The sequence below is a fragment of the Chelmon rostratus genome, chromosome 10, assembly GCF_017976325.1.
Source record: "Chelmon rostratus isolate fCheRos1 chromosome 10, fCheRos1.pri, whole genome shotgun sequence".
NCBI lineage: Eukaryota > Metazoa > Chordata > Actinopteri > Chaetodontiformes > Chaetodontidae > Chelmon > Chelmon rostratus.
The window spans coordinates 19,355,736-19,381,367 of record NC_055667.1 but is presented as its reverse complement, the minus strand read 5'-3'; the positions used below and the strand labels follow the sequence as shown (position 1 = coordinate 19,381,367).

Sequence of the window (25,632 nt, the reverse complement as noted above, 5' to 3'; positions counted from 1 at the left end):
AAGTAAAAACTTTTTAATTAGCAAAAGCAAGCGAGTATTCATACAAGCAAACAAACTCGTGTCTGTATTATGTGTATGTGCCGAAAGCTGTTCAGATATGATTATAAGGCATGACTATGAATCTTAAACACAAGAACAGCACTGAAGCCAATCGATCATCAAACATGCTCCACTTCCAATTAAACTGAATTCCTCTAGCTAACATAAATAAGAGTCCTTGTCGACATTTATTTTTTTCAAATACAAAAATATCTCACTTAAAACAAAGTCACACTTTTATGTCCTGGCAAATTCAGCACTGCTACAGTAATGTCTTCCCGGAAATGTGGTCAGAAAACAAATTCAGACAGTACATTTTCAGAAATGAAAACAGGTCACATTTGATTGCTTTTGCACTGAAGCAACGCCGGGATAAAAACTGAACGATGGTTCACATTGCTTAACCGTTTCACATTTGTGAATTAGAAAGAGCTGCATGGATTATGGCTCAAAAACTCAGTAAGGTTGAATACTGTTACAGGGAAATTACATTTCCCAAACATGCTCAAAAACAGAAAAAAAAAACTAACCTTTTCCTGGTTAGGATTATGCACATATGGAGGGTTTCTCACCGAAGGACGGTTTCAGTGGACAGCATTTTCACACAATGTATAAGCTACAACATTCTGGACAGTTTCTGCTCATCAAAGTCTTTCAACTTGATTTTTGCTTTTTGTCAAGAATAAAGTACAACCTGAGTTATTGAATGTCACGTCAAATATAAGTAGCACACAAGTCGAGGGCAAACGAACGCAAAAGGTCACCTTGCTGTATTTAAGCACAAACTAGTGGTCTGGTTTTTCAAGCACGCTTCGAAAGATGTCAGTTAATAAGAGAGTGGGTTCGTATAAAAACAATTTCCATGGCAAACCGCAAAAAGGACACACACATATATATTTATATATACAGTATAAACTGTTCCACACACAAAACGTACACACAAAGAAAATAGCCCTGTTATCAGCTTGCATCTTAACTGATCTACTATTCTTTCAACCATCTGGACTGACATGTAAAGACAACTGCATGAAACTGAGATTATGCAGTCACATCCCACGCCATTCATACTGAGGGACAGAGGCACATTCAATGGGCATTAATGGCCTGTGGTGTTCTTCTTTTGAAGAATAGAGACCGGACGGAGCTTTATCAGGACCTGTAGTCTGGAGAATAGAGACGCGACCTGGGGCTGCTGTTCGGGTCCGTCCTCGGTATTCTGTGGCTGAATGATTTCAGGTCTGGGGAGTCGAAACCTGAAGAGGAGCCAAATATAGCAGTCAGTTAATAGAGACAAAGAAGATGGAAAGAAGAAAATATTATACATGAGAAATAAATGGAGCTAATCAGTTGCTGGCAGTTAAAGTTGGCCAAATCTGGCAGAATTAAAACAGGAAGGACCACTTGGCTTTAAAATCATAAATGAACAGCCTAATTTGTGTTGGTGACGTGTATTAATCTCTCCTAAACACGCTGTAGCAGCCAGAGCGCAGGCTATAAATTGTGACATCAAACACCTCCTGCGGCAGCTTCATTCACAGTAAATTGGAATCGAAATTCCAAATGAGCTTTAATTTACAATGCGTGAGCTAGCAGTTGTTATAGAAAAAAAAGTTAACACTTTGTGTACAATATGCTACACAAAAATATGACTAGTTAGTTAGGAATGAGTGACGAATGATCTAATAATTAATGAATCGCTTTTAAGTAGAATACCTCTGATTTGAGGACTATGTAGCAGATAATGATGAATTACTGGAGAACAAACTCCTTCATGAGTATTAAAAAGGGTAAGCAATGGTAAGGTAATCATGAGGTTATGTGGGGCCGCTCAGTAACTACTCTGCATGATGTATCACGTTACTTGAGGGGGCACAAAAAGAGGAAATAATGACAACGTGATATCTACAATATACTGTCCAGAGTCACTCAGGAACCACTCATTAACAGTTCATCAACTCTCAGGTTATTCATCACTTGCTCCTTAGTAACTAGTCCCATTTTTGTGAAACATAGTGTAAAGTGTTAACAAAAAAAATCTATTCTGACGGCAGAATATTGTCCTGGATGCTGATGGAGAACCTCCTCTATCTTTCTAATTAATTCTCAGTGGAGCTTCACAGCCTAGTGGCATCGCAGAATGAGCGGTTGAACAAATTTCTCTTTACTCATTTAAAACCAAAGCGAGATGGAGCTCAAGGACTGACATTTACTGTTTCATCCCTTCGAATGTATGCTTTAGTTTCTGTTTACTTAAAAACACAGCGACGGTGTCCCACCTGAAGTGGGTGGTGGTGTCCTCGGGGTGAAAGCAGGATGATAAGCTTGTTCCCTTGGAGAGAACAGAGTGTGGAGGACTGCAGGGGATAAAAACACATCATCACACTGTTTGAAGAGTTCTTTCCAAAAAAAAAAAAAAAAAACCTCTGGGGACTCACACAATTTCTTCACAACCTTAAGTGCTTCAAATTTTGACCGCCTTTGATGAACACGAACTGAGTAGGTCAAGCTATGACTGTACTTTACTACTGAACAAATCTGTGACTTTCCTTTTCTTATTAAAGACAAGCTGACCCAGCAGTGGCTTGTTGTAAAGTTGAAGACGTTGGCTTTCAAAATACATGTGAAAGAAATTACAGCATTTATTTTAGCTGCCTTGTTGCAATAAGAGAACACCAAAAATATAAATATTAACCGACAAAAGCAAATCCCCAGCAGTGCTGTACACTCAAGTCGGATAAAATAACTCCATTAAGGAATGACAAGATGAAGCTGAAAACAACAGATGTGAAACCAAACGTTCCTCATTATCATGCAAAATAATCCAGGTATTCAAACCCTTGATTAGTATTCCAGGACCTCCCACTGTCTCAGCTTTACAAGCCTAGCATTTCCCTACAGAAATGAGGTGACCCACCGATGATGATGATGGCAGTGCCGGCCAGCAGAGCGAACAGGGTGAAGAACATCATCTGGTAGCTGTTTATGAAGCTGTGCAGGGAGTGGCCCCCCTCCATGTTAACAACTGGAGCAGCAGCTGCAGAGAGAGAGAGAGGGCGCGGTGGACGGGATAACAGGCTGTCAAAACCTCGAAATGCTGAGAACATAGAGCCCGCCACCAAATATTAGCTATGGCACTGAGGGATAATGATGTTTTCTAACAGTGGTCGTGACATTGAAATCAAAACAATATTTGATGGTTTCTGAAAATCTGCCTTGTCGGTTCTGTCCTCCAGGTGACAGAAATATCAAACAGCAGACACAGTTCTACTTGTTAAATAAGTTGTCATGATCATTATTGCTATCATGATAATAAACCATGTGAGAAGTAATGTGAGGAAGAATTTAGAATTTAATACCACAGATGCAAAAAAAAAAGAAATGGGATAAAGGTACTATACTGCTGTACGACATTGCCTGTCACTTGGACGCGCCAGAAATGAACGAAACAACGTTCATGCTACAAAGTATTTTAGGATTAGTCTGCATGGACTTGGTGATAGCCCGACTACCTTTCCTGTGACCTTGCACATAAAGTAAACTTTAAGCACATGACCTTGTGGCTTGCGGCGCGGTGACTTGTCATTTGCACTGAAAGGATATCTAACCTTGCATGGCAGCACTGGGATCAGCGACGTGAATCAAAGTGACTGGGATGACGAGAGTCCTGCCGCAGGAAGTGCTGCTTATGGAAATAGAAGCGGAGACCGCTGCCTGAGGGTCCACAGCGCTGATGGTGTACTTTGAGAAACTTGGGAAGCCGTGGTTTACCTCCTTCTCTTGGACAGCAATGTTGGGAGAAGTAGACACCACCTAAAGATGTGGAAAGGAATTATACACATGTGTCCTTTGGTCTTACAAGGAAAGTTTTAAATACTGTAAACATGTAACAATAGCACATTCAGAGCCTGCCAGAGACGATGTTTTGCCTGACCTCTATGTTGGACATGGCTGAAGTCGGGCCGTAGATGGTGAGCTCAGCTGACGGGTGCAGGTTTGAGAGCAGCAGCTCAGTCTGGTCAGAGTAAAGGCCTGGCTCTATGGCCAGCACAGCACTGACTTGTTCCCCAGAGGAGGCACTGCCCACCAGGACTGCCTTCACCAGCAGGTTGGTCATGGACATGCTGAGCACACGGGTCTGCTGGTCAGTCATTGGCTGCAAGGTCATGGAACATGTGTAGAAGCCTGGGGCAAGAATTCACAGAGGTAAATGTGATGGTTCAAGATAAAATAATTGATGTGTGCATTTGGGACTTGAAAAGACTGTGGATGCCACAGTCTCTGATCCCTAGTGTCAACATGGCCTCAAAAAGGTGCAGGATCTGTACGTAAAAGCAATATATGTTCCCACTCACTTCTAATCTCTGAATTTGTCAGGGTCATTTCACAATCACATGCTCCCATTAGGATGTCAGTGGGATTCAGCTGAGTGGTTGCAGCCTTGTACACACACACTGGAGCCCCTCAGAGATAAGTTAACAACTGGGGTGAAGTCCCAAACCCCAAACACAATTACACCGGTACTTTCAAGCTACAGGGACTCTCTGCAGTTCGATACATCACCTGGACACCTTTTATAGCCCCTGCTAAATTCATTCCAAGAGCAATGCGGGTATTGATTATGCTCTTGTAAACAGTATTTTCCCATCAATCATGCACAGCATGTGCATAAACAGTGTGCCTTTGTTAGGTTTCAAATAAATTTTTATTGTGGAAATTTAGAATACTTCTGGTTCCAAAAAAGACGGGACACTTTGTAAAATATAAATAACACAGAATGTGAACATTTGCTAACGCTTTTTGACATATACTAAATTGAAAACAGTACAAAGACAATATATTTAATGTTTTACCTCGTTAACTTCATTGATTTTTGTAAATATCTGCTTATTCTGAATTTGATGCTGCAACACGTTTCAAACAAGTTGGGAGAGGAGCAACAAAAGACTGAGAAAGTTGTGGAACGCTCCAAAAACATCTGTTTGGAACATTCCACAGGTAAACAGGTTGATTGGTAACAGGTGATAGTATCATGATTGGGTATGAAAGGAGCATCCTGAAGAGGCTCAGTCGTTCACAAGCAAGGATGGAGCGACATTCATTGCTGTTCGAACACATGACTGGATAAAGGATGTTACTGCATGGGCTCAGAAACACTTTGTAAAACCGTTGTCGCTAACAGTTCGTTTGCAAATGAATGTTTTCTGTTTATTTATGCTTTACACAGCGTCCCAACCTTTTTTGGAACTGTGGTGGTAAAAAATGATTGGTGGTTGAAAATGATGAGAAAGACAAAACAATCAATGTTAGTTATGGACAGTTAAGAGATGTTAAGAGGTAGTCTTCAACCACTAACTTTAAAAAGGGACGATCTGGAATTTAAATGTAAAAAGAAGGGTAGCCCGACACCACAATTAAAAACAAAGGATTGGACTGTGCTATGGTGCATAAATTAATTGACTAATGTTAGTTATAACAATTAAGGTTCGTTCAGTGCTGTTTGTCAATAAGGTTTGATGAGCAGCATCTGTATATAATGAAACAATTCAAGACAGTCAAAACGCTCACAGCCTATATACAAATATAAAAGACTCACTGCTTCTTTGACCGTGAACATGATTTCTGGTCAGAATTAAGATCAGCCTTACCAATGCTGGAGTCAAAACTGGTGTACGATTTGAAGACATCATTGGCAGAGAAGCCAATAGCATCACTGGTAAAGCTGAGATGGCAGCTGACAGAAGTCTCTGGCTGCAGCTGAGAAATAGCTTCAGCCTGTGCAGGGGAACAGGTTCCTGCAGGGTAGAACACACTGGCATAAGATACCTAATCTGTTTGCTTCAGTGCACACTTTGTCTTTAAATCAAGAAAAAATATATTAATATTAATGACTTATTTATAAATCTAAGTTGAGAAGAGTGACCACTTTTGTATCTGTCTGTTAAATGTGAAGCAGCTGTTTAGCTTATTTTAGCACAAAGACAGGAAACGGGGGGAAACAGCTAGCGTGGCTCTGTCCGAAGGAAAAAACATCCTCCTAAAATACATCTGAAGTTTACTAATTAATTCTTTATATGTTGTGCATTTAATCCAGGGCTGCTCAAAGTGGGGCCATGGGACAACATTGGACTGCCATAAGGTCCAATTTGGCACACCAGACATTTCTACGGAAAGAAAATCTAATTGCTGTTTGTGTTGTTTTATATTTTGTGTGGTAAAAATGTGTAAGATCCCTAATTATTAATCGTTTTTCATAAACACAGTCCGTGGCCCACCATTAATTTTCAGTTTGGGCCCTCTGAGGGGAAAAGTTTGGGCAGCCCCGGTGTAAACTGCACAAAAAGCGAAGTGTAAAAATGACACTTGGCTGCTTTACGGGGGTTTATGTGTTGGACTATTCCCTGGCTCTGAGCAGTTGCCAGTCAACCAACGGACACTCTAAAAAATTACAGGTTGCAGTTAAAAAAAAATAGTCCAGCCCATAATCATCTTTAAAAGAGCAAATTGTTGGTTTTACACTTTGACAAGGTAGATGCTAAATGTGAGCTCTACAGAGATGATCAATCTCCTTGTCTAACTTTAAACAAGAAAGCCAATTAAGTGCATTTCCTAAAATGTGGAACTATTATTTGAGCGAATGCTTCACTAAAACCAAGTCAGTACCAATGAGGTTGGTTCCTTTCTCTCTGGTGGTGAGTAAGACCTTTGTTTCTTTGCCGTTCCTGACAGCTGTAGCCTGCGCCATAGCTGCTGTCCTTGAAGCTGCTTCTACTATTACCTACAGACCCATACAGAGAAAGAAAACAGCCAATAAATCCTGAGAAGATTCAGGTGTGTTGCTTGCAGTAATCACAACATAATTCAACATCCAGAACTAATTGCTTACATCAATCAGAATCAGACTGTCAGTGAAACATAACTAATTAAAACACAGCTGAGATTTTAATGTAACATTACTGCTACCTCTATCAATGACTCCTCTCACACTGTTGAAAAAACATCTCTCTGTTCAGTTCATTTCATCAGAATTCCTGTGAGCACCTTTCTGTTTAAGATAAAAGACCTCACACCAAATCTCATCAATTCTTGTTCTGCTAATCGGAAATATTCATAGAAAATTGCAGGTTACATTCAGCTCATGAGCAGGAAGGATAGAGTATGGTGACACTCTGAGGCAGAGCCAATTAATCCTTTCCACACTCAATCATGTATGAGAATCTCAACAGCCGCAGTGCTGTGCACACACGTTAGCTTGTGCTTTCCTGAAAGGTGATGATGGATATACTATATACTATACACCTGTTGTCGTCTGATTCTCATTATGATATATTGCTGAAGACTGATACAGGATGATGCACTGATGAAGAAGATCAAAGTCTCTGGAGAATAGAGATGTCAAGAGAAGAAATAAAGAGACCGGAGAGATGTGCTGTTTGCATAATTAGAACACTCAGAACCTGTTTCTTGTAGCTCATTCATCACAGCCATGATTAAAAGGGAAACAATAGATACCAAGGTAGACACAGTCTCTCAGTGAAGAATTGCAGCTAAGACAGCAGTTACTACCTACTGATAACATACCTCTGTGTATGTTTTCAAAGTACCAGGTATCTCGTAGTACACAGTAACTGTCCCAGAGTCTCTGGCTACTGCTGCACCACTTTTAGGGTCCACCTGAAGTACACTATCAGCCGAGGAGCTCCAAGTACCATGAACACCTGCAGAGAAGAGAAGAGTGTCCAGCTTTTAAACAATATTTACACTTTGCTAAACTAAACCGGCTTATAATATGCAAGGTGTAAAATATATGGATCTCCTCAGCCAAGAGGAGTACTATAATTTAAATGGACTTAAGATAAATAGGTACTTTATCCTTACAGGAAATTCAATAACACGCAGAGCCAGAAAGATGCTTGTACTTCCACTTTAATCACAGACAACAAATCAAATAAAATTGAACTGTGTAAAGATAGTGGAAGAGCACAAAAGCAGATAACACTTTACCATTAAAGCCAAATCTGAAGGTTGCATTTTATAACTTTCCAGATTGTTCTCCTTTGTTCTTATACATATACACAATGAAGTGTGTGTGTTGACTAAAGAACATGTAAATCTCTCACCCTCTGGACTGGTTAACTGGGCGGTGAAACAGACCACATCCCCCACCACCAGTCTGTGGGCCTCATGTGGGTGGATGGCATGCTCGACAGGTATTGGAACGTAGTCTGCCACACCCATGTTTCCACTGTCCCACACGGCAAGTAGAGTGAGGCCTACATTGACGGTTCTCACTGTCAGAGTGTGGTTACCAGGCCCGACCCCCACCTGTACCAGGTCGTCTCTGCAGGACAGAACCGAGGTGCAGGTTGAATTATGGACTGTGGATTTTGTGCCCCGTCACTTGCATTGATAACATGTTTGGATATGCAGGAAGTAGGGACAAGTACAGCAACCAAAAACTGTTAAATCCTTCATCCACAACCCTCATTCATCCCCCTACAACTTGTCATTTCAATAAACTAATTTGCAAACATAAATGACATTGTCTTTGTTACTAGCAGAGTTGGTAAAATTTGGCCAATACTAATAGACATGCATAACAAAACAAGCTTCTTGTTTTGAAAATCAATACTTCTCATTCCTTTGTTTAGATTATGTTTTCCATTGCAATAATTGTTCTGAGCCCTATTTTGTTTCACATTTTTCCCTCTTGCTTTTTGTTTCACTTGGTCTGACGAATAGGGCTCAACTGCTACCACATCAAAGACCAGTAAAATCCAGTCCTTTAAGACTCAGTATGATCTTATCACAGGCAGGCCCCCTTAGTCCCAAGACTATCAGTCCTTTACCACTATGATTTTGATGGTTTTCCCCTAAAACTGTCTGTCAACACCTTGAGAACAGGGTAATAGAATCAATTTATTGTGCAGACAGGTGAGGGAGTCCCTCATTGGGTGAACAGCAGTGCTCCTCCCTGCCCACCCACCCATTAGTTTAGCTCACTCACTCAGCTGGAAACAATCCCATCTGAAATGAGGTTGAAGGAACAGCCCAGTAAATTAATGTTGTGAACTCCATGTGCAGCCTGCCTCTGAACCCTGCCATGACCTCAACTACTCTGGAAGTACTCTACAGATATTAATGCACACAGTCAGAGGAATGGTACAGTGTATCATAGCACTAGTCGAAAATATTGTTGTGTGTAGATCAATATCAAATCTATACTGTCAAAAGAAATCATGTTTTAACAATGTAGAGAACAATGATTGATTCCAAATGAATACATTTTCTGTTGAGCTGGTAGAGGGTGAGTAGTTTGTGGGTTGACATGACTTGTCTGGCAGAATTTGAAATAAGGGGAGACATTAGGTCACGCAAGGCTGGGTGAGGTTGCACGAATGGACCACTCAAAGAGAGGCCATGCTACTCTCTCTCTATATATAGCCCAGAAGAGCAGGATAATAGCTTTTCAACCTTGGGGCACTAACCAAACTGCAAAACATACCCTCCTCCATCCTCTGCCTGTCTACAAGTCATGTTTCACGCGTTGAGTTGCACTGTTTATGAATTATGTCAGCAAATAATACCTGAAAATAGTGTGTTAAAGAAACTATTGATTGTCGTGGTGACAGACCTGTTGGTGGAAAACGTAAGGTGGGAGTTGGAGCTGTGTAGGGCCTCTCCAGTGCTGGCATGAAAGTGGACAGTGAAGGTGAGCACTATGCCCAGGGGGAGGGCTTTCAGGCTCTCTCTGGTGTTCGTGTGAAGCACCGGACTGGTACTGAAGCGCACGTAGGACACAGGCACCACCTGAGGAACGAAGGAAGAACCAGTGTCACAGTCATAACTGCAAGGACAATGTCAACTGTTATTTCAAGGGTCAATGCCACTGGTGATGATCGCACAGTGGCAATACTACTCAGCTCACTGAGAATTAATCTGGATGTGAGAATACAGGCAGCTCATGGATCAGAATGACAGATGACACATGGCTACTTGATACACTGACACAATGAATGAAAACAATTTTTACAAAGATGCTGCATAAAAATCTATCATGTCAGAACATCCCTTATGTATTCTTGCTAGGGCCTGACGTATGGGAAAATAGCGATTTCACTTTCAACCATTGCTTTGTCTTATTTTTGTTTGGTGGTTTGGGGCAAAATGAAAACTCAAAATGGAGTGTAACTTATTCTAATAAAAGTGATAATTGGTGCCAGTTTTGGCGATGCTACATTGAGTTACTGCTAATGCAAACTGAACCTTTCCTACTGTTGCAGCTTCACATTAAAAGCATTTGACTGGCAGAACATGAGCTGACTTTTATTATGAAGTAGTCACAAAAATGCATGTATAAAACAAGACAACAGTCATTTTTGGCATTTTTTGACAGCAGATCAGTAATCATGGAGTAATGGAACAAGAAGGAGGAGCCACAGTGAGCTGTTAGGTACAGGCTGCAAACTTCCCAACAAGGTGCTTCACAGTAAGATGTTTGCAGACTCCTGCCGTGTGCAGCATAAAATCAGATCACCATTGCTCACAGAATGATGAAAAAGGCCAATTATTGACTGTCTTCTTGTCTATGTATACAAAAATAGTTTGTTGAGCTGCCCCCAGAATTCTGTGACCTGTAGTATTACCCACATTAGCTGTTACCACTAGTGACTACAGGTGTCACCAAATCAACCACCTCTTTAACCTGGGTCGATTGGAATTTGAAACATATAAAAGTTTAAGCAGATTGACATGCACAGCTTATATAACAACACCAGGCAACGGGTCATGGAGATGGTTTTTGCTGTTAATAACCACCAGATACTGCCTCAACCAATAATGTGAAACACTTTCCATCCAGTGGCTTTCGAACTGACCTTCACTGCAAGGATGAGAGTCTGATTGACACCAAAGGTCTCTTGTGAGGTGATCAGCAGAGAGGAGGTTCCAGTGAGAGAGCCAGAGAAGAGGAAGCCCTTATCATCCACTTGAGCGATAACAACCTGGTCAGGGCAGTCCAGCATCCGGTAAGACAATGCACCCACACCATCCCTATTAGGCAGAGAAAGACAATCACATCAACCTTATCTGATTTCTGTACATGTTTCTATCATTTTGCACTGTCCAATGAAAATTTTTGAAAAGAATAATCTCTCTGCACACATTTTTTGAACACACAAAAACCAAGGGGTAGGCAGCTGTAACTCACCTGTTAGTTTGGAGTTTGAGGGCTGAGTTCGGAGCCATCAGTAACTCCTCAGCCTCTACTTCGGGATTAAGCATGTGCAGTTTGTCATAGACCTTGATCAAAGCAAAATGTTGAAACTGCAATTATTAGAGGGCTTTAATCATTCTTTGATGTTTCCGCACTAGTGACATGTCATAGTTTAATGCATTCTGAGGCTGGATGCATTCAGCTCCGACTAATCTGCAGTCTTATCACTTCACAAAGTTAACAACTTCAGATATTCCATAGCTCAGCAAAGATCAGTGCACTGCTGCCTTAAATGACGGCTTTTTCTATTATAAAGGAGCAGGGGGACATGGTCATGATTAGCACAGCAGTCCATAAATCTTCATAAACTATCTGCATATACAGTATTTATAATACTGATGCTCAGATATGATGTTTACAGTATTGCCTTTTACTGGTGTATCCTTATGAAGAGAGCTGTAGCCACAGTGCTGTACCTGGATCTGGATTTCATCTGTGAGCTGCTGAAGATTCCCCACTAGTTGCCCTGCACTGGGGTCAGACACTCTGAGCACCACCTTCAGCCCTGTCCGCCCTCTTGTTCTTCCAGTCACCCTCATGCCAAAGTTGTGCTCTGACTGGAGCTCCACATTAGCCTGAAGGAGACAGGCACCGTTATGAGAATGGCAAAAATAGCAGCAGCAAATCAAATAAAAAGGCAACAGTGATGAGGAAGTGGGGACAAGGCAGAAGCTGACAAGGAAGCAGAGACAAGGCAGATGACGTTTTTGTTTTTTTTGTTTTAATCACACTGTAATGCAGGGACAACACATCTTACGTCAATCTGATAAAAGGATCAAAGGGACAGTGGGAACCAAAAATAGGACTGGTTAAGTGGCAGAAACTGCATGTGATATGAAATGCAACCTCAAGCATCCTGACTTAAGAGTACCTCAGTGTGTCTTGGCTGGACATCCAAAATGTCTCTCTTGGTGGTGGACCAGTGGAAGGTGAGGTAAGGCAGAGCACTGCCAAAGGAGAATGGTGTTTGACTATTGGTCAGACCCATTACATATACAGGCATCTAGAAAAAGAAAGGAGATGAATAAAGCAATCAGTAAGAACGATATCGCCCACAGACAGGACTGAATTCATTTGTTTCCAGATAAAAACAATCATACTAAAGAATAATCTTACCTGTGCTCCTGTCTTGATTCTTGTGATAGGTGCTCTGATCCGAATGGCCACCAACTGCACAACCTCAACTTCTACTTGATCCTGAGGACACAAGAGGGTGGACCTTTAATCCGTAAAATCTAAATCAGCCATACATGAGTCCACATCATCTCTATATATATATATCTCTATCTACACACATGCACACACTTACTTACCTGAGACACAACAACTAGCTTCCCAGTCTCGGCATCAACAGCTTGGACCAGTCCAGTCACAGTGACATTACCGATGGTAACACCCCTGACATGGCCCATGCCATTGACAGAGGCCATTTTCTCATTGGAGATAGAGAAAAGGATATTGGACTGAGGCTGAGGGCCACCCTCTGATGTGATCTATAAATGACAGCAGGAATGAAGGGGGTGGGTGCAATAAAGGGAAACAGGAAAGGGAGGAAAAAAAAGTATCATTATTACATGATTGATCTTGACAACACTGACAGGTTAGTCAATACCTTCCATTTCATTTTTCCATTAAATGCAAGGCCTGATAATTTGCTGAAAGCTAGTATCCTTTCTGTATTAAACTACTGAAGATCAGAAAAATGGAGATCCAACAGAAATAATATGCAGTATGTGTATTACCAAGTTTAATGTCAAGCAATTGGGAGGCCTCTTGGATGGATGGTAAATGATTTCTTATTAAAGCATGAGCTGAGGCAAATGAAAGGCGGGCTGGATGTTAAACCAAGAGCAATTAGGCTAATGTCATCTTCCAGAAGAGTCCTGGCAGAGGGCTCTTTTGGAAGATAAACTGAGGACCAGATGAACTCCTCTGGCAAGATGAACTGAGGCCAGCTGTTTCCAGACTACGCTTAAGCATCCATATCATACATACCTGCATCATGGCTCCGATTAACAGAGTCATTTTCCTTGGGATGAGCTTGAACGGCGGAAATACCTACAAGTTAAAAAAAAAAAAAGAAATAAGAAAAAAACTTCAAATATGCAACATATGCAAGAGTCAAAATATGAACTGACATTTAGGAAATTGTACCTCAATTTGCTGAGGTGCGGATGTAATTTCTTTGGAATCTTTATCCACAACAACCGCTGACAGAGTGGTCTGACCAATTGAAACACCTTTCACCAGGAAAACAGCTGTATCATTTTCTGTGGACTCCGCTAATGGCCTGCAAAAAAGTATTTAGACATTTACATGAAGCCTTGCAAGTGCTTACACCCTCAACCTAAACAACAACAACTTAATACTTACTTTAGAGAGATTATTGCAGAAGCTGCCTTGAGTTTAAGATTCATGAAATGGAAATTGATGGCTGGGAAGGGCTTCTTATTAGAATCCAAGACTCTGACATAAGCTCTCACAGATTTGCCAATCTCCACCTGTAATACAGATGAATGACATACATCATTAGAGTATAATCATTTTGGTTCACAGACAGGACAAATCTAATGATGCTAATTCAAAACAGCCTCGCTTTCATGAAAATAGGGAAGGAAAGTGCAAGAAGAAGACTACCATATGTAGTGCTTAGACATCACTGGAGCATTGCAAGAATGTGTAGTACTGATAATAGGGATCAGTTAATCAAGCGGGGTCTGGACCCTCCAAGATGAGGGATTATGGGGCTGGAAACTGACCTTGTCAACCACTCGCACATAAACCTCCAGGATGTCAGAAACGTGTACTGTGGCCATGGCAGGAGCTTGAAATGCCAGACAAAGGTCATGAACCATGACCTTCACCTTCCCTGGGTGGATGGAAGAAACCTGGGCACACGCAGCAAATCAGAGAGGATGTTTTCATTGTCAAAATCTCTATTCTCTGCATTAGATGGATTTTTGAACAGCGTGGAAATTATGTTGCTCAATATTCTAGTTGTGTATTTCCATGAACTAATCCCATCACAGATGCTACGTCTTACCTGAACTGTTCTTTGGGCCTCCTGGAACACCACGTTCACAGTCCCTTTAACACTGGTATTGACAAAGAAATAACCTGAACCTTCGTGCAGGGCCAAGTTCGCCTGCAAAACAGAATACAATCAATGCCTTTTGACTCAAATCATTACATGTTGCTTTCCAATTCACAAAACCGTCCCAGTTCAACCTCACGTTTTCCTGAAAGCCAGCTGGCCCCGCATGTGACATCAAAGGGGACCTCTGACCACACTTGCTCTTTAAAATCCTCTTAGACAGGTCACTAGCTTTTATTTAACCCTCACACCTGCCAAACACTGCTCCTATGTCACACAGGATTAGGAGGGGGACTCCCACTGGGGGAAGGGGGCAAGAGATATAAGTTTCCGCTGTGTCTGGAGCAATGATTATTAACATCTGAATTCCTTGGGTTGAGTTGAGAAACAGGCCATGAAAAGCCAGTGTTTCCGTGTTCACACATTCGAGTAAAGAGATGAGAAGTGATTCGTACGTGAGGGCCACAGGACTGATAAAACTGTGTCTTACCCGCACATCTGGGTGGTTGTATATGGTCACTGTGTCAGGAAAAATCTTCACATCTTCAACTAACAGGAGCTCCAGAGTGGCTGAGACAGGGGTCAAGGGCTCATACTGTCCAGAAGAAGAAGAATTGAAAACAAATTAGTTCAATGGTTATACTAACACACAAGCAGTATGCTGGTAATGCCAGATTATGAGTACAAAACTGGATCTATAAATGGAAAAAGGAAGTTGAAGCTGAGCAGCTTTATAATCACATGTGCAAATTGATTTAAATGGACAACATTTCCATCAGTCAGCTCTTCATTTGGTCAAAAAAAACTCAACTGACAAAGATTTGACTGGGAGAAAAATGTTTGCAGATCAAAAGAACATTATACTGAGGTTCAGCTTCTTAAGAGGGAGTGGAAAAACTTTCTGACGTGGTGTATTCACTTACTGGACTGGGAACTTTGGCTGCTGCCAGATGTGAAACCTCGTAACCCAGAGTGGTCACTGTGATGGCAGCAATGCCTGTCTGGTGATGGACAAGAACTGGCCGGCGTCCTGCCACAGACAAAAACACAGAAACAAAACAGTAATTACACAAGCACCAATCCAAACTATTTGTCACCACTAATCTATGGAAACAGACAGCAAAAAAAGAACAAAAAATGTAGTGTCCCTTTGACAGGTGAACGGATAATTCTGTCTGCCTCCGCTGTTTTAGAATTAAATCCTGCCTTTCTCTCCTGCTTTTGCCTCATTACTCTGCAAATGCCTAAAGAAAAGAATGAAGCTAAGCTGACAACCCACTCTTTCTTAAAAACCACAACAAAACACAAACGGACTGGAAAGGTTTAAGGCAAGTCACAATGTTTTACCGTGAAGTTTCATCTGTTTGTTGCCATCCGCGAACAGCAGCAGCTCCATGGGCATTGTAGGTTCAATACTGGCCACCGACACCTTGGTCGATTCCCACAACATGCTCAGAGAGCTGAAGTTGTCAAACTTCCTTCCTTGTTCATCAAAAGCAGCCAAGTCCAAAATGGGGTTACGGTAATTTGAAACAGGTACCTAGACAAAGGTATTATTGATCATTTTCCAAAAATTACACGTCCACTGTGGACAAAGGTAAGAAATAAATGCAAAACAAATGCCAGTCTTAAAAAGGGAAGGCATGTGTGTGACGGGACTATATACATACCACTTGTTTGTTCTGCTGCAGCAGCGGGCAGGTCAGGTCCAACTGTGGGCTGGTATACACTGGGACCAGGGTGAGCCGAGACGGAGGGGCACACACAAATTTGACCACTGCCAGCTCCACAGCAGGATAAGGATTGGTCACACTGGCCTCATTTCCCACCGTCACCTCCAGCACCTGAAGAATAACATCATGACAACTTCGTTGAAAGCTATAACTACTCTGAGCCATCATAGTACCACAGCAAGCACACTCTCGTATACACAGTGGTAATATGAATAACTATGGTTACATTATAAAAGCTTGGTGTTCAAGATATTGCGTTTATTCTCAAGGTGGCAAAAAGCTTTTAAACCTAACCATACAATTCTTCAGTTGGCTAAATGAATGGTAAATAGAAACAATATGGTTTCAGTAGATCCCACCTGCTCTCCCAGGGCCCTGCAGGTTGCTCTGACCCAGTGCTGGTTGTAGTTGTGAGATGACGGACTGGTCAGAGTAAGGCTCACGCTGGCCTCGTCCTCGGCTCTCAAGTTGCAAAAGAACTTTGATGGCTCTAAAACCCAAGGCCGTGGGCCGCCCTCAAACAGCATGTCTTTAGATGATCCGAGAGTCACCACGGCCACAGATACAGGGTCAATCGCCTACCAAATAACATTATCATGATGTGTACAAGTTCATACAGTTACAACAGGACACTTCAAGGAGGAAATACTTTTAACAAATGTCAGCAACGAAAAAGAGAGAGATTTTCAATCTCAATTGCACAATTAAAAAATGAAAGCTGGTATTGGTCTGTATCAGCTTGGTCATTCTAGTGTTAAGAGGAACTTAGCTGGGGAATGTTGAGTAATACTTCACAGCAAAGAACCAAAAATTGGGTCAAACTTTAGCTGCTAGGGCAAAACAAGTGGAGAAACATCCCAAAAATGTCTGTAATATTTTGAATAATACTATTCAATGCCATGAAAAAAAACACATGGCCTGAAAAGTGGTGCACCAAACAGCATGTTACTATACTTACAAACGGTTTATAGTATGCAAGAAAAGCAGTTATTAGTGGTTCAGGAGTAGCAAAATGTTTCTTGATGGGGGATTTGGTCACCTCATCGTTATACGCATCATACTGTTTAACTAAGTGCTCTACCATAACAACTGAAGACAATTTAATTCTCTTGCAGCACTAGAGCACAGGCGTAGAAAACAAATCAGAGTAGCGAGTGTATAATGTATAATTAAAATGCACGGAGCACAGAAGAAACCCAGGAGGAGAACATTTTAACACTCGCTGATCGTCGCGTTTCTGCCTTGATTGTAAGGAGAGACTGTGTGTATGAACGTGCATGAGCTGGTTTGTTTCCTCAGGAGACAAAAGCTAATTGATGGTTTGAGGTGAGAATAAAAGCAGATCACAACAAAGACTTCAGGTACATTTCAAGATTTTTCCACCATGCAGATGCCCCATAGCATTCAAGCAGAAAAAAAGTATTCTATTAAATAAACAACAAAAACTTAGCCACAAGGAAATTAGCAAATGGCAAAAATTATACACCTCAAAGTTCAGGTCCTAGAAACGTGAAACCTTTACACTCACTCTGAGAGGAACATAGGCAGCAATGGTGATCTTGGCACTGAGGTGAACGTTGCCATGGGAGTAGCTGACCGTAAGCATGGTGTACCCAGAAGCCAGGGCCTTGGCTCTCACCCCACTGCAGTGGTCCTGGCCTGGAGTCAGCCTCTCTGGATCAGGACAAAGAGGGTTGGAGAAAGCCAAAAAGTAAGAGATAAAAAGATGCAATATAACAATGTACAAGCTACTACAATCGTTCATACAGGTAAACTCATTAATCTTCATATCTTAAACCATACTGCAATACAGCGAAATATTACTACTTGTCCCATTCCAAGTCTTCTGATTAATAATACAAGTAGACTGTAGATCTTGCTAACAGGGGAACTTTCAGAGAGATAAATGTTGCTATGACAAGCCATAAAAAATTAAAAATGGCTCAATGTTAGAGAGGATTGTGCCCATACTGTTTTTCAAGCAGGGCACTTCCAATGTTTGCCATTGAATTCATTTGGGTGGCTGACTAACATGGATTTGCGAGTACTGAAAAAGATTTTTGTACTCATTATTTCTGTAATTCTTTCTTCCATAATGTGAGACTACAATTGAAGGTGTGAACTGATTAAAAAGTTTCCTGTACTAGTGTTTTAATGGGAAATTGTACAAATGGGAAAATTGACTGTAATAATCTTTAATAACAATTTTTATTATAAAGGTTTTTATTACAGTTATTACTGAGAGAACCACGATGAACACAAGGGGGGCCCCCCTCCCACATGGCACACAGGACTGAACACAGCCGCACTTTGGTAAGTACTTCACATTTTCATGAATGAGAGTCAGCAACATAATTAGCCTCCTCACGTAAGCCCCACGAGTATGTTCACTCCAGCACTGTTAAATAAAACATACCCACAACACATTCGTGCTTGACTCTGGTTAAATCGGCCATCCATTGGCTAACAGTCATGAGTCATATTGATTAACACTAAACGGAGTGATACGTGAATGAGTCCCACGACTGGGCATCCATCAGTTACTGATCTTAACTGAATACCACTCGACCTGGAGTCCATGAGTGAATGCACAATATGCGAAGCATAAAATCAGCTGTTACACAACAGGATATTGTGTTCACTCTCTGTTTTTAAAAATTTGTTTCGACACGTGAGCCAGTCAAGTCAGACTCACCGTCTAGTAGTTGGAAGACGCCGTGGTTGTCCTGCTCGACCTGCAGGTCAAAGTGGGAGCAGTCACTCAACATGACGCGCTCTTTCTCCACCTCCTCCAGCACGCCGAAAATCCTGAGGGGCAGATCCAGAACCAGGCCCACCCTGGCCTCTACTGGGCAAGGAGCAAAGTCCATGGCCACAGGCTCAACAACAAACACCTGAGGGAAAACAGGATCAAAAGAGTGAGAGAGAAAGTGCATTGGATTGAGAGCAGGCTTCAAGCTAAAAGACCGTAATGTACTTTTATGGGACCACAGTTATCATAAGTTAGAATAGTGTTTTCAGTTCTCTTGAATTAACCTCTTTAAGTACACAAAATACTTCCATTAGATATGACAAATCATACTTTAATAAAAATTAAAGATGAAAGGAACAGAACGAAAACTCACTTTTATTCATCTTTGAAAAAGTTGCAGCGACAAGCAAAATGAAAAAGAACTGACTTAAAGAAAACACTGCGTATAGGATTATCACTCACCATAACTTCCACATGACTATTTAACAAGTGTGTTGTTTCACATTCACAGTGAGTTTTAAAGGTCAGCCTACCTTCATCTGCCCAAAGTGCAGTGGGTTGCGTAGATCATGAGCATAAACTATGCTGACGCCAATGTCACTGACTGTTGTCATCACTCCTTTCACGGTCACTGTGGCGACAGCTGTATTGGAGGAAGACCAGCTGAAATTTCCGCTCCCTCCTGTCGCCTGTCACAAGCACCAGACAATAGGATATAATCATAAGCACCAGAGTGACACCTCTCTGAGTGGCAAAGAGTAACTGCTGGAAACACAGTTTCACAGAAAAGGAGTCCCACGTTGGACTCTTTAGCCTTTGACAGATTCAAAGCCATTCAAGCAGCAAGTCGGCATGCGGTCTGAAAAGGAATAATTACCTTTATTGTGTACTGATAAGCTCCAACCTTGGGCTGCCATGGAAATGTGAGGATACTGGGGCTAAGAACTATAGGGTTATAGATTTCTACATCCTGTTCATTGTGGACTGGGTTGGCGAGTGTGTGGACTCTTCCAGTCTGAAATAGAACAGAGGCCACAGGAAATGATCAAGCTCTCGACTGAAGCGGAGGAAAAGGGGCAGAAGGTTAACGCAATAATGACACTCCAGCTGAAATACAGACTCAAAAGGGTCACGGTTGCAATTTAACTCACTTCATCCACAACAGCACTTAGGGTAGCATCGATGAGAGCTAGGCCCTCTTTGAGCGCTTTGACACGATGATATGATCCATTCAGAGAAGACTCCTGGAGTTCAAAGTACTCCGCAGGGAAACCGGTGCCAATACGGACATTCTGAAAAATCAAAATGACCCACACGCAGATTTTTCAAACAAGTGCATGTGACATGACTCTAGATAGAAGCCTGGTTTCAAATTATTACAGACTCTGAGGTTATCTTTTTATGTTGTGTTAAAATTTTGATTTATCCATACTTCAATGGTGACCATTTTCTCATCACTGGTTTGAAATATTGGCTAATAAAATGTGCACTAAATCTCTTCTCTAATGTCTCTCAGATGTGTTTTCGGGCTGCTTCCGATTAAAGATGACCAAACCTTTTTGCTTTTTTCCATTATACATCAACTAGGAAAATCCTATTCAATTTATTGGAATCCAGGCCTGTTATCACAACTAATAAAAATAAGCGAGTTAAAACAGAGCAAATGAACAAAATATCTGCGTAAGAAACAAGAGAGAAAAACAGTATTGACTGCTTACATAAGTACAGCAGAGGTTGTGCTCTTAACTGATAATGAAATGTGAAATATTTGATTTTATCCACACTTAGCACAATGTGCTGGTCACAGGGTGGGTCCAGAGTTTATTTCACAAGAATACTCAACTGACTTTCACAATTACCGTCAAATTCTCTAGCGTTACATACGCCATTCACACATGCACAAGTAAATTCTTCACAAAATAAAAGCGGTGATTTTTACTGCGTACTTACATCCGAGAGGTAGATTTTGTTGCCAGATTTATCAAATACTTCGATGAGGATATCATATACTCTGCCTGTTTCGAGAACCCAGCTTTCTCCGGGATGGATTTTAAAAGCTAAACAAATTACAGAGAAAACAGATGTTAGCTACATCTTTTATGCACTGAGACTACGAAACACTTCCCATTATGCTTTCAATGGTAAGAGTAAGACACAGACCTAGGTAGCCTGGTTCAACCACATACAGAGTGCTGTTGGGTAGGCGAGACACTCCTTGCATTCGAAGGCCTAAGCAGATGCCACTAAGGAAAAGGCACACTTCATTGAAAATGACAGCTCTAAACTTACTTGCTTGATTTTTGCCAAACACACAATTCTACTCCTGGTTAGTATTTCAATCAAAACCTCTGCTCACAGATTAAAAAAAACATGTGTTGATGTAAAAACACTTCATTACTGCAGTTAAAACACAATTCCAAACAACATATTATCATCTTAAGATGTCGAAGTACAAGAAATTATACCATAACAAGTACAATTTTTCAGAAGGATACTCTTATGATCCAGCACCACGTTGATGTGTCCCAGCTGCATAGCTGTAACTGTGGAAGTACTTTGATCCAGACCAGCCACAGCAACATCTGGGTTTCCATTTGCACCAACCGCACTGTTCTGAAGGTGCAGTTCATACTGATCACAAGGCATAGAGAGCTCTGGACAAATGCAACACAAGCACAAATTAGCTTAAGAGCTGGCATTCCTGCACTAGACAGGAAACTGTAAAGATGGCACAGGTGCTCTGTGACATCAATGACTGAACCACATTTTTAATTCACATTTTAGGCATCAAACGGATGCGTCATGAGCTGGGAGTCATACAGTGCAGTAACAAAAGTAAAAAATAAACAATGTACTTTGCTCATCAATAAACAAGAGTCCAACCTGTGATTGTGCCCTGTCTTATCTTCAGGACTCTGTATCGGATGGAAGTTCCCGCCAACAAATAGACATCATGTGCAGGACTCAGCATGATGTTCTCTAAAATCAGCAGTCTCACCTCTGCTGCACCCACATCCTGTGGTACAGATGCCATGGTCACAGAACAACAAACAAACCAAACTGAAGTAAACCGGTTGCAGTTTTCGAAAGCAGCTAACAGAAAGAAATACGACTTTCACAACTGATTTGACGTCATTTATAAGGCAAGAAGGAGTCGTTACTTTTATGCAATCTTTTGCTATCTCTATGATGTGTCTCAGGAGATGAGCTACCGCGCAATTTAACCAGAACTTATTCTACTCTTCTGATTTCCCTTTTTCTATTAAAAATAGACCAGAAAACCTTAAGGCTGTCTGTGACCGTAACAATACAATGGAATATTTCAACTCTGTGCTGGGGTCAACAGGCAAAAAAAAAAATCGTATGTACCACTTAACAGCTTACCTTATATAACGGCTCTTGTATTTTGGCCTTCAACTTAGCATGTCCTGTTTTCAGTCCTGACACCAAAATAATATCGCCCTGTTTCCCAACACGCTCCATTTCAGATATGTATCCAGGGGGTGTGTATGTGGACTCAGAGAATTTGAGTACCCTTGAGGAGAGAAAAGAGACAGATTAGAAAATATATAGAGACTCAACTCAGTATGGTCCCTCGCATCTGATTTCAGAATGATTCATTTTCTGGGGAAGAGGAATCAAAGATTAAAACAGAAGCATTACACTATTTCAGCAAAACAGGATAACTGTCTCGGTGGTTTTATGGTAGGTTAGCAAATCATTGTAGGTTCATCATTTTATCTCCTGTCAATTTGCTATCAGATTAAAAACAAAAAACAGAGTGCTCAGTGGAGTTCGAGTGAGGGATCAACACAGGGAAGCCTACCGTAATGAATTGTAGGAGTCAGAGAATCCATTCACATCTACATCTTTCACTAAGGTCCAGTCAAACACTAGACCTGAAAGGGTGCTGAAGGTGTTTCCTGCAGTATAAAAAAAGAGGCAGACCTTAATTCTAAACACATGGCTTTCTGAGAGGGGAACACTATTTGCATGGACATTTTAACCTGTGTTATAAGGCTGAGGTCACGATCCTTGAATGCATAATGGATGCTGAGCACAACTTTCTGAAAGCTCCTGGCAGTCGAATTAGCAAAAACAAAACCAACAGGCATTTCATTACGGGATACTAGCCGTCCTTTTGCAATCTACTCCATCTGATGAATCTAAAATGCACTTTTAAAACAAAGCAAACAAAAACAAAACACCAGGCCCTGGAGTCATCATCAGAAAGAGTCAGGCTGTAGCTACAGCTCATTAAACTAAGTGTGTCTGCCCTAAATGGAACCAGTCACAGTAGCAGCCTGAGGGTAAAGAAACCCCTGTCTAAAGCCGGCTCAGTCACCATTACTCTGAAAAGTCTGAGGAGCAAATAAACAATACGGCATGGACTCATGGAGTAATATTACAAGTATTGATGTAACTTATTCTGAATAGTCTTAAGGGGATATTGAATTATCAGTAGGCTATGACGAGAATCACTTTATCCTGTGAAAAGTTCATATGTGTCACCTTCAGAATCCAGTGCATGAATTTTGAGTGCCAGTGGTGAGTCCTCAAGATGTAGCTCTCTGGTCGTCGACACTATCTGGATCTCACTGATGATGTCGACAATAGCGTCGCAACGCAATACCTGTCCTGTAACTGCAAATGGAAGTGGAGGCAAAACATCTTATACACAGCACATACTGCACAGTATTGCACTTTCACAAAACAATAAAAAAAACCCAGAAATAAATGGCTTTGAAGGAACCATAATTCAAAAAGGCAGAGCAGTAATTCTTGTTGAGGCACAAAGCATAGAAATTTATTCCTCCCTAAAACACATACTTGATCATATGCATGGAGATTGAAATGGAGATTGATAGCTCTAAAGCATCCTCTTTTTTTGGCAAAATGCTCAACACTTACCTACCAAGTCAAATGCTGGGCTGTTGCAAGAGCAATACATTACATCACATTGTGTTATGGTAAACAGAAAACGTCCGGAGCGAGTTTGGCCACATTCGGCAACTGTGATCTGAAGAGATAGTCTTTGGGTTTTTTTGTTTAAAAGAAACAATTAAGATGCATGTGCGAGGGCCATTGTGTCTGATTTTTCTGATTACAAGGAAAATGCTCACAATTGTCAGTCACCCATGACTGGCTAACAGTGCCACAGGCAACAGATGACATACAGCATTTCACAATAGCAAAGAAGGAAGGGGAAAAAAGTGTTGTGCAACAGAATGACATTATGCTCACTAGATATGCTACTCTGAAGGGAATTGAGCTCATTTTCCAAATGCTAGACATTTCTATATCACCAGCATTTTGATTCTTAAACAATTTGAAACCCTCACAATACACATTTCAGGGTTTCAGTCTTTTCAGGAGATAATGGTCCAGGACATAACAGACAATATCCCACCGTATACTATTAATCTCATATTGTATTGTACTGCCAAAGTGCCTGTGAGCAAGGTACCGAACCCCTATCTGCTCCACGCCCTGCACTATGCAACAATCCCACCACTCACACCTCTCCAAAATTAATGCATGTCTGTGGGTCCTGTTCGTGCATGCGTGTGTATATCTTGGCCTGTGTGTAAGTGCAAGAAAATAATAGAAGGAAAAAATTGATTTTCCTCAAGGTAACGTCCCAACTCAAAGACAGCAACAATTCTTGAATGAGCTACTGTGTCATATTAGCAGAGCATCCATGTATTTACCAACATCTTCAGCCAGAATGATGCTGGTCAGTCGGGAGGGCTGGGTGGAGAGAGCCTGGAGAACAGCTCTTCGTGAGCAGCCTTTGCTGCTGTCTTCATCCACAGCCTGGATGCTTGCTACCTCTGGTCTGGTGGAAGACCTGGAAGAATATGAGCAGAAAAACAGGGCATGTTTACAGGTGGAGTTGCCATTTATCACACCAACAATGTAACCTTATACTGGACCTCACTCTTGGGGTGGAGGTGCAGCTTTACTGTAAACTTGAATGGATTAAAAAGTGAACACAATAAAGGCTAGCAAAGGTAATTTAGACATCCATATTCACTTCAAATGGATTAGCAGTTTTATGGCCCCAACACATTGCCATGAACTTACTACAGTGTATACAGTACAATATACCATGTGGCCTCATGCCTCATGCAATGACACACGTTTTTCTACTCACCATCTGTAGCAACCTTCAGTAGTTTCCAATGTGAAGTTAATTTTTGTACTTCTAGCAAGTGGTAGCAACACTTTGGGAATATTTAGTTTCGAGGAACTGTTAACGTGAATCACAGTTTTTAGTAACAGCAACACGAACACCGATAACTTGAACGAAATCATTTCCGCTCATGAGATAGTAACGATTTACTGAGAGCGAATCCAACGGTCGAATGAATGAACGCTGACTTTCTGTACTAGCTAAACTTCCTTCGTGCCATTAAGTTAGCTGTTTGTGTAGTAGTTCTGGAGCTGTGGCTCTGAGACAGACGTACAGGTGAGCTAACATTGCTGCTGAAGCTATTTCTCAACTAAAACACACGCTGCCTTTCCTGCTCAGGTTCAGTTTGTGTCAGTTGGACGGCAGCCACATGATGATAGCAGTTATAGTCCTCTAATTCAGGTCCTTCGCTTTGTTTATCCTCGAAGTTGCTTCGAAACACACAGCGCCTGTAAATCTAAAATTCCTACTTTCACATTAATGTATACAGTCAGCACACAATAGCTTAAAGTGAGCACATTTCGTACAAATACCCGCCATTAGCAA

At 41.3% G+C, this 25,632-nt stretch overlaps 1 protein-coding gene across 1 annotated transcript; it reads right to left on the bottom strand.

Annotated features, from left to right (window-relative positions):
• Positions 1-25,632, bottom strand: nup210 (nucleoporin 210). The gene is made up of 40 exons (XM_041945378.1): positions 25,048-25,632; positions 24,602-24,741; positions 23,403-23,534; positions 22,717-22,813; positions 22,275-22,425; positions 21,774-21,906; positions 21,386-21,544; positions 21,051-21,119; positions 20,841-20,947; positions 20,042-20,182; positions 19,768-19,905; positions 19,424-19,579; positions 18,834-19,032; positions 17,667-17,812; positions 16,498-16,716; positions 16,076-16,249; positions 15,753-15,945; positions 15,329-15,435; positions 14,896-15,000; positions 14,355-14,456; positions 14,071-14,199; positions 13,685-13,812; positions 13,466-13,601; positions 13,307-13,369; positions 12,625-12,804; positions 12,428-12,508; positions 12,183-12,314; positions 11,728-11,886; positions 11,246-11,337; positions 10,914-11,088; positions 9,671-9,846; positions 8,157-8,377; positions 7,618-7,754; positions 6,700-6,814; positions 5,685-5,831; positions 3,971-4,221; positions 3,645-3,849; positions 2,954-3,073; positions 2,316-2,393; positions 1-1,292 (listed from the first exon to the last, which is right to left on the bottom strand). The coding sequence occupies exons 1-40, from the start codon at positions 25,206-25,208 to the stop codon at positions 1,189-1,191; spliced, it is 5,658 nt and encodes a 1,885-aa protein (XP_041801312.1). The 5' UTR covers positions 25,209-25,632; the 3' UTR covers positions 1-1,188.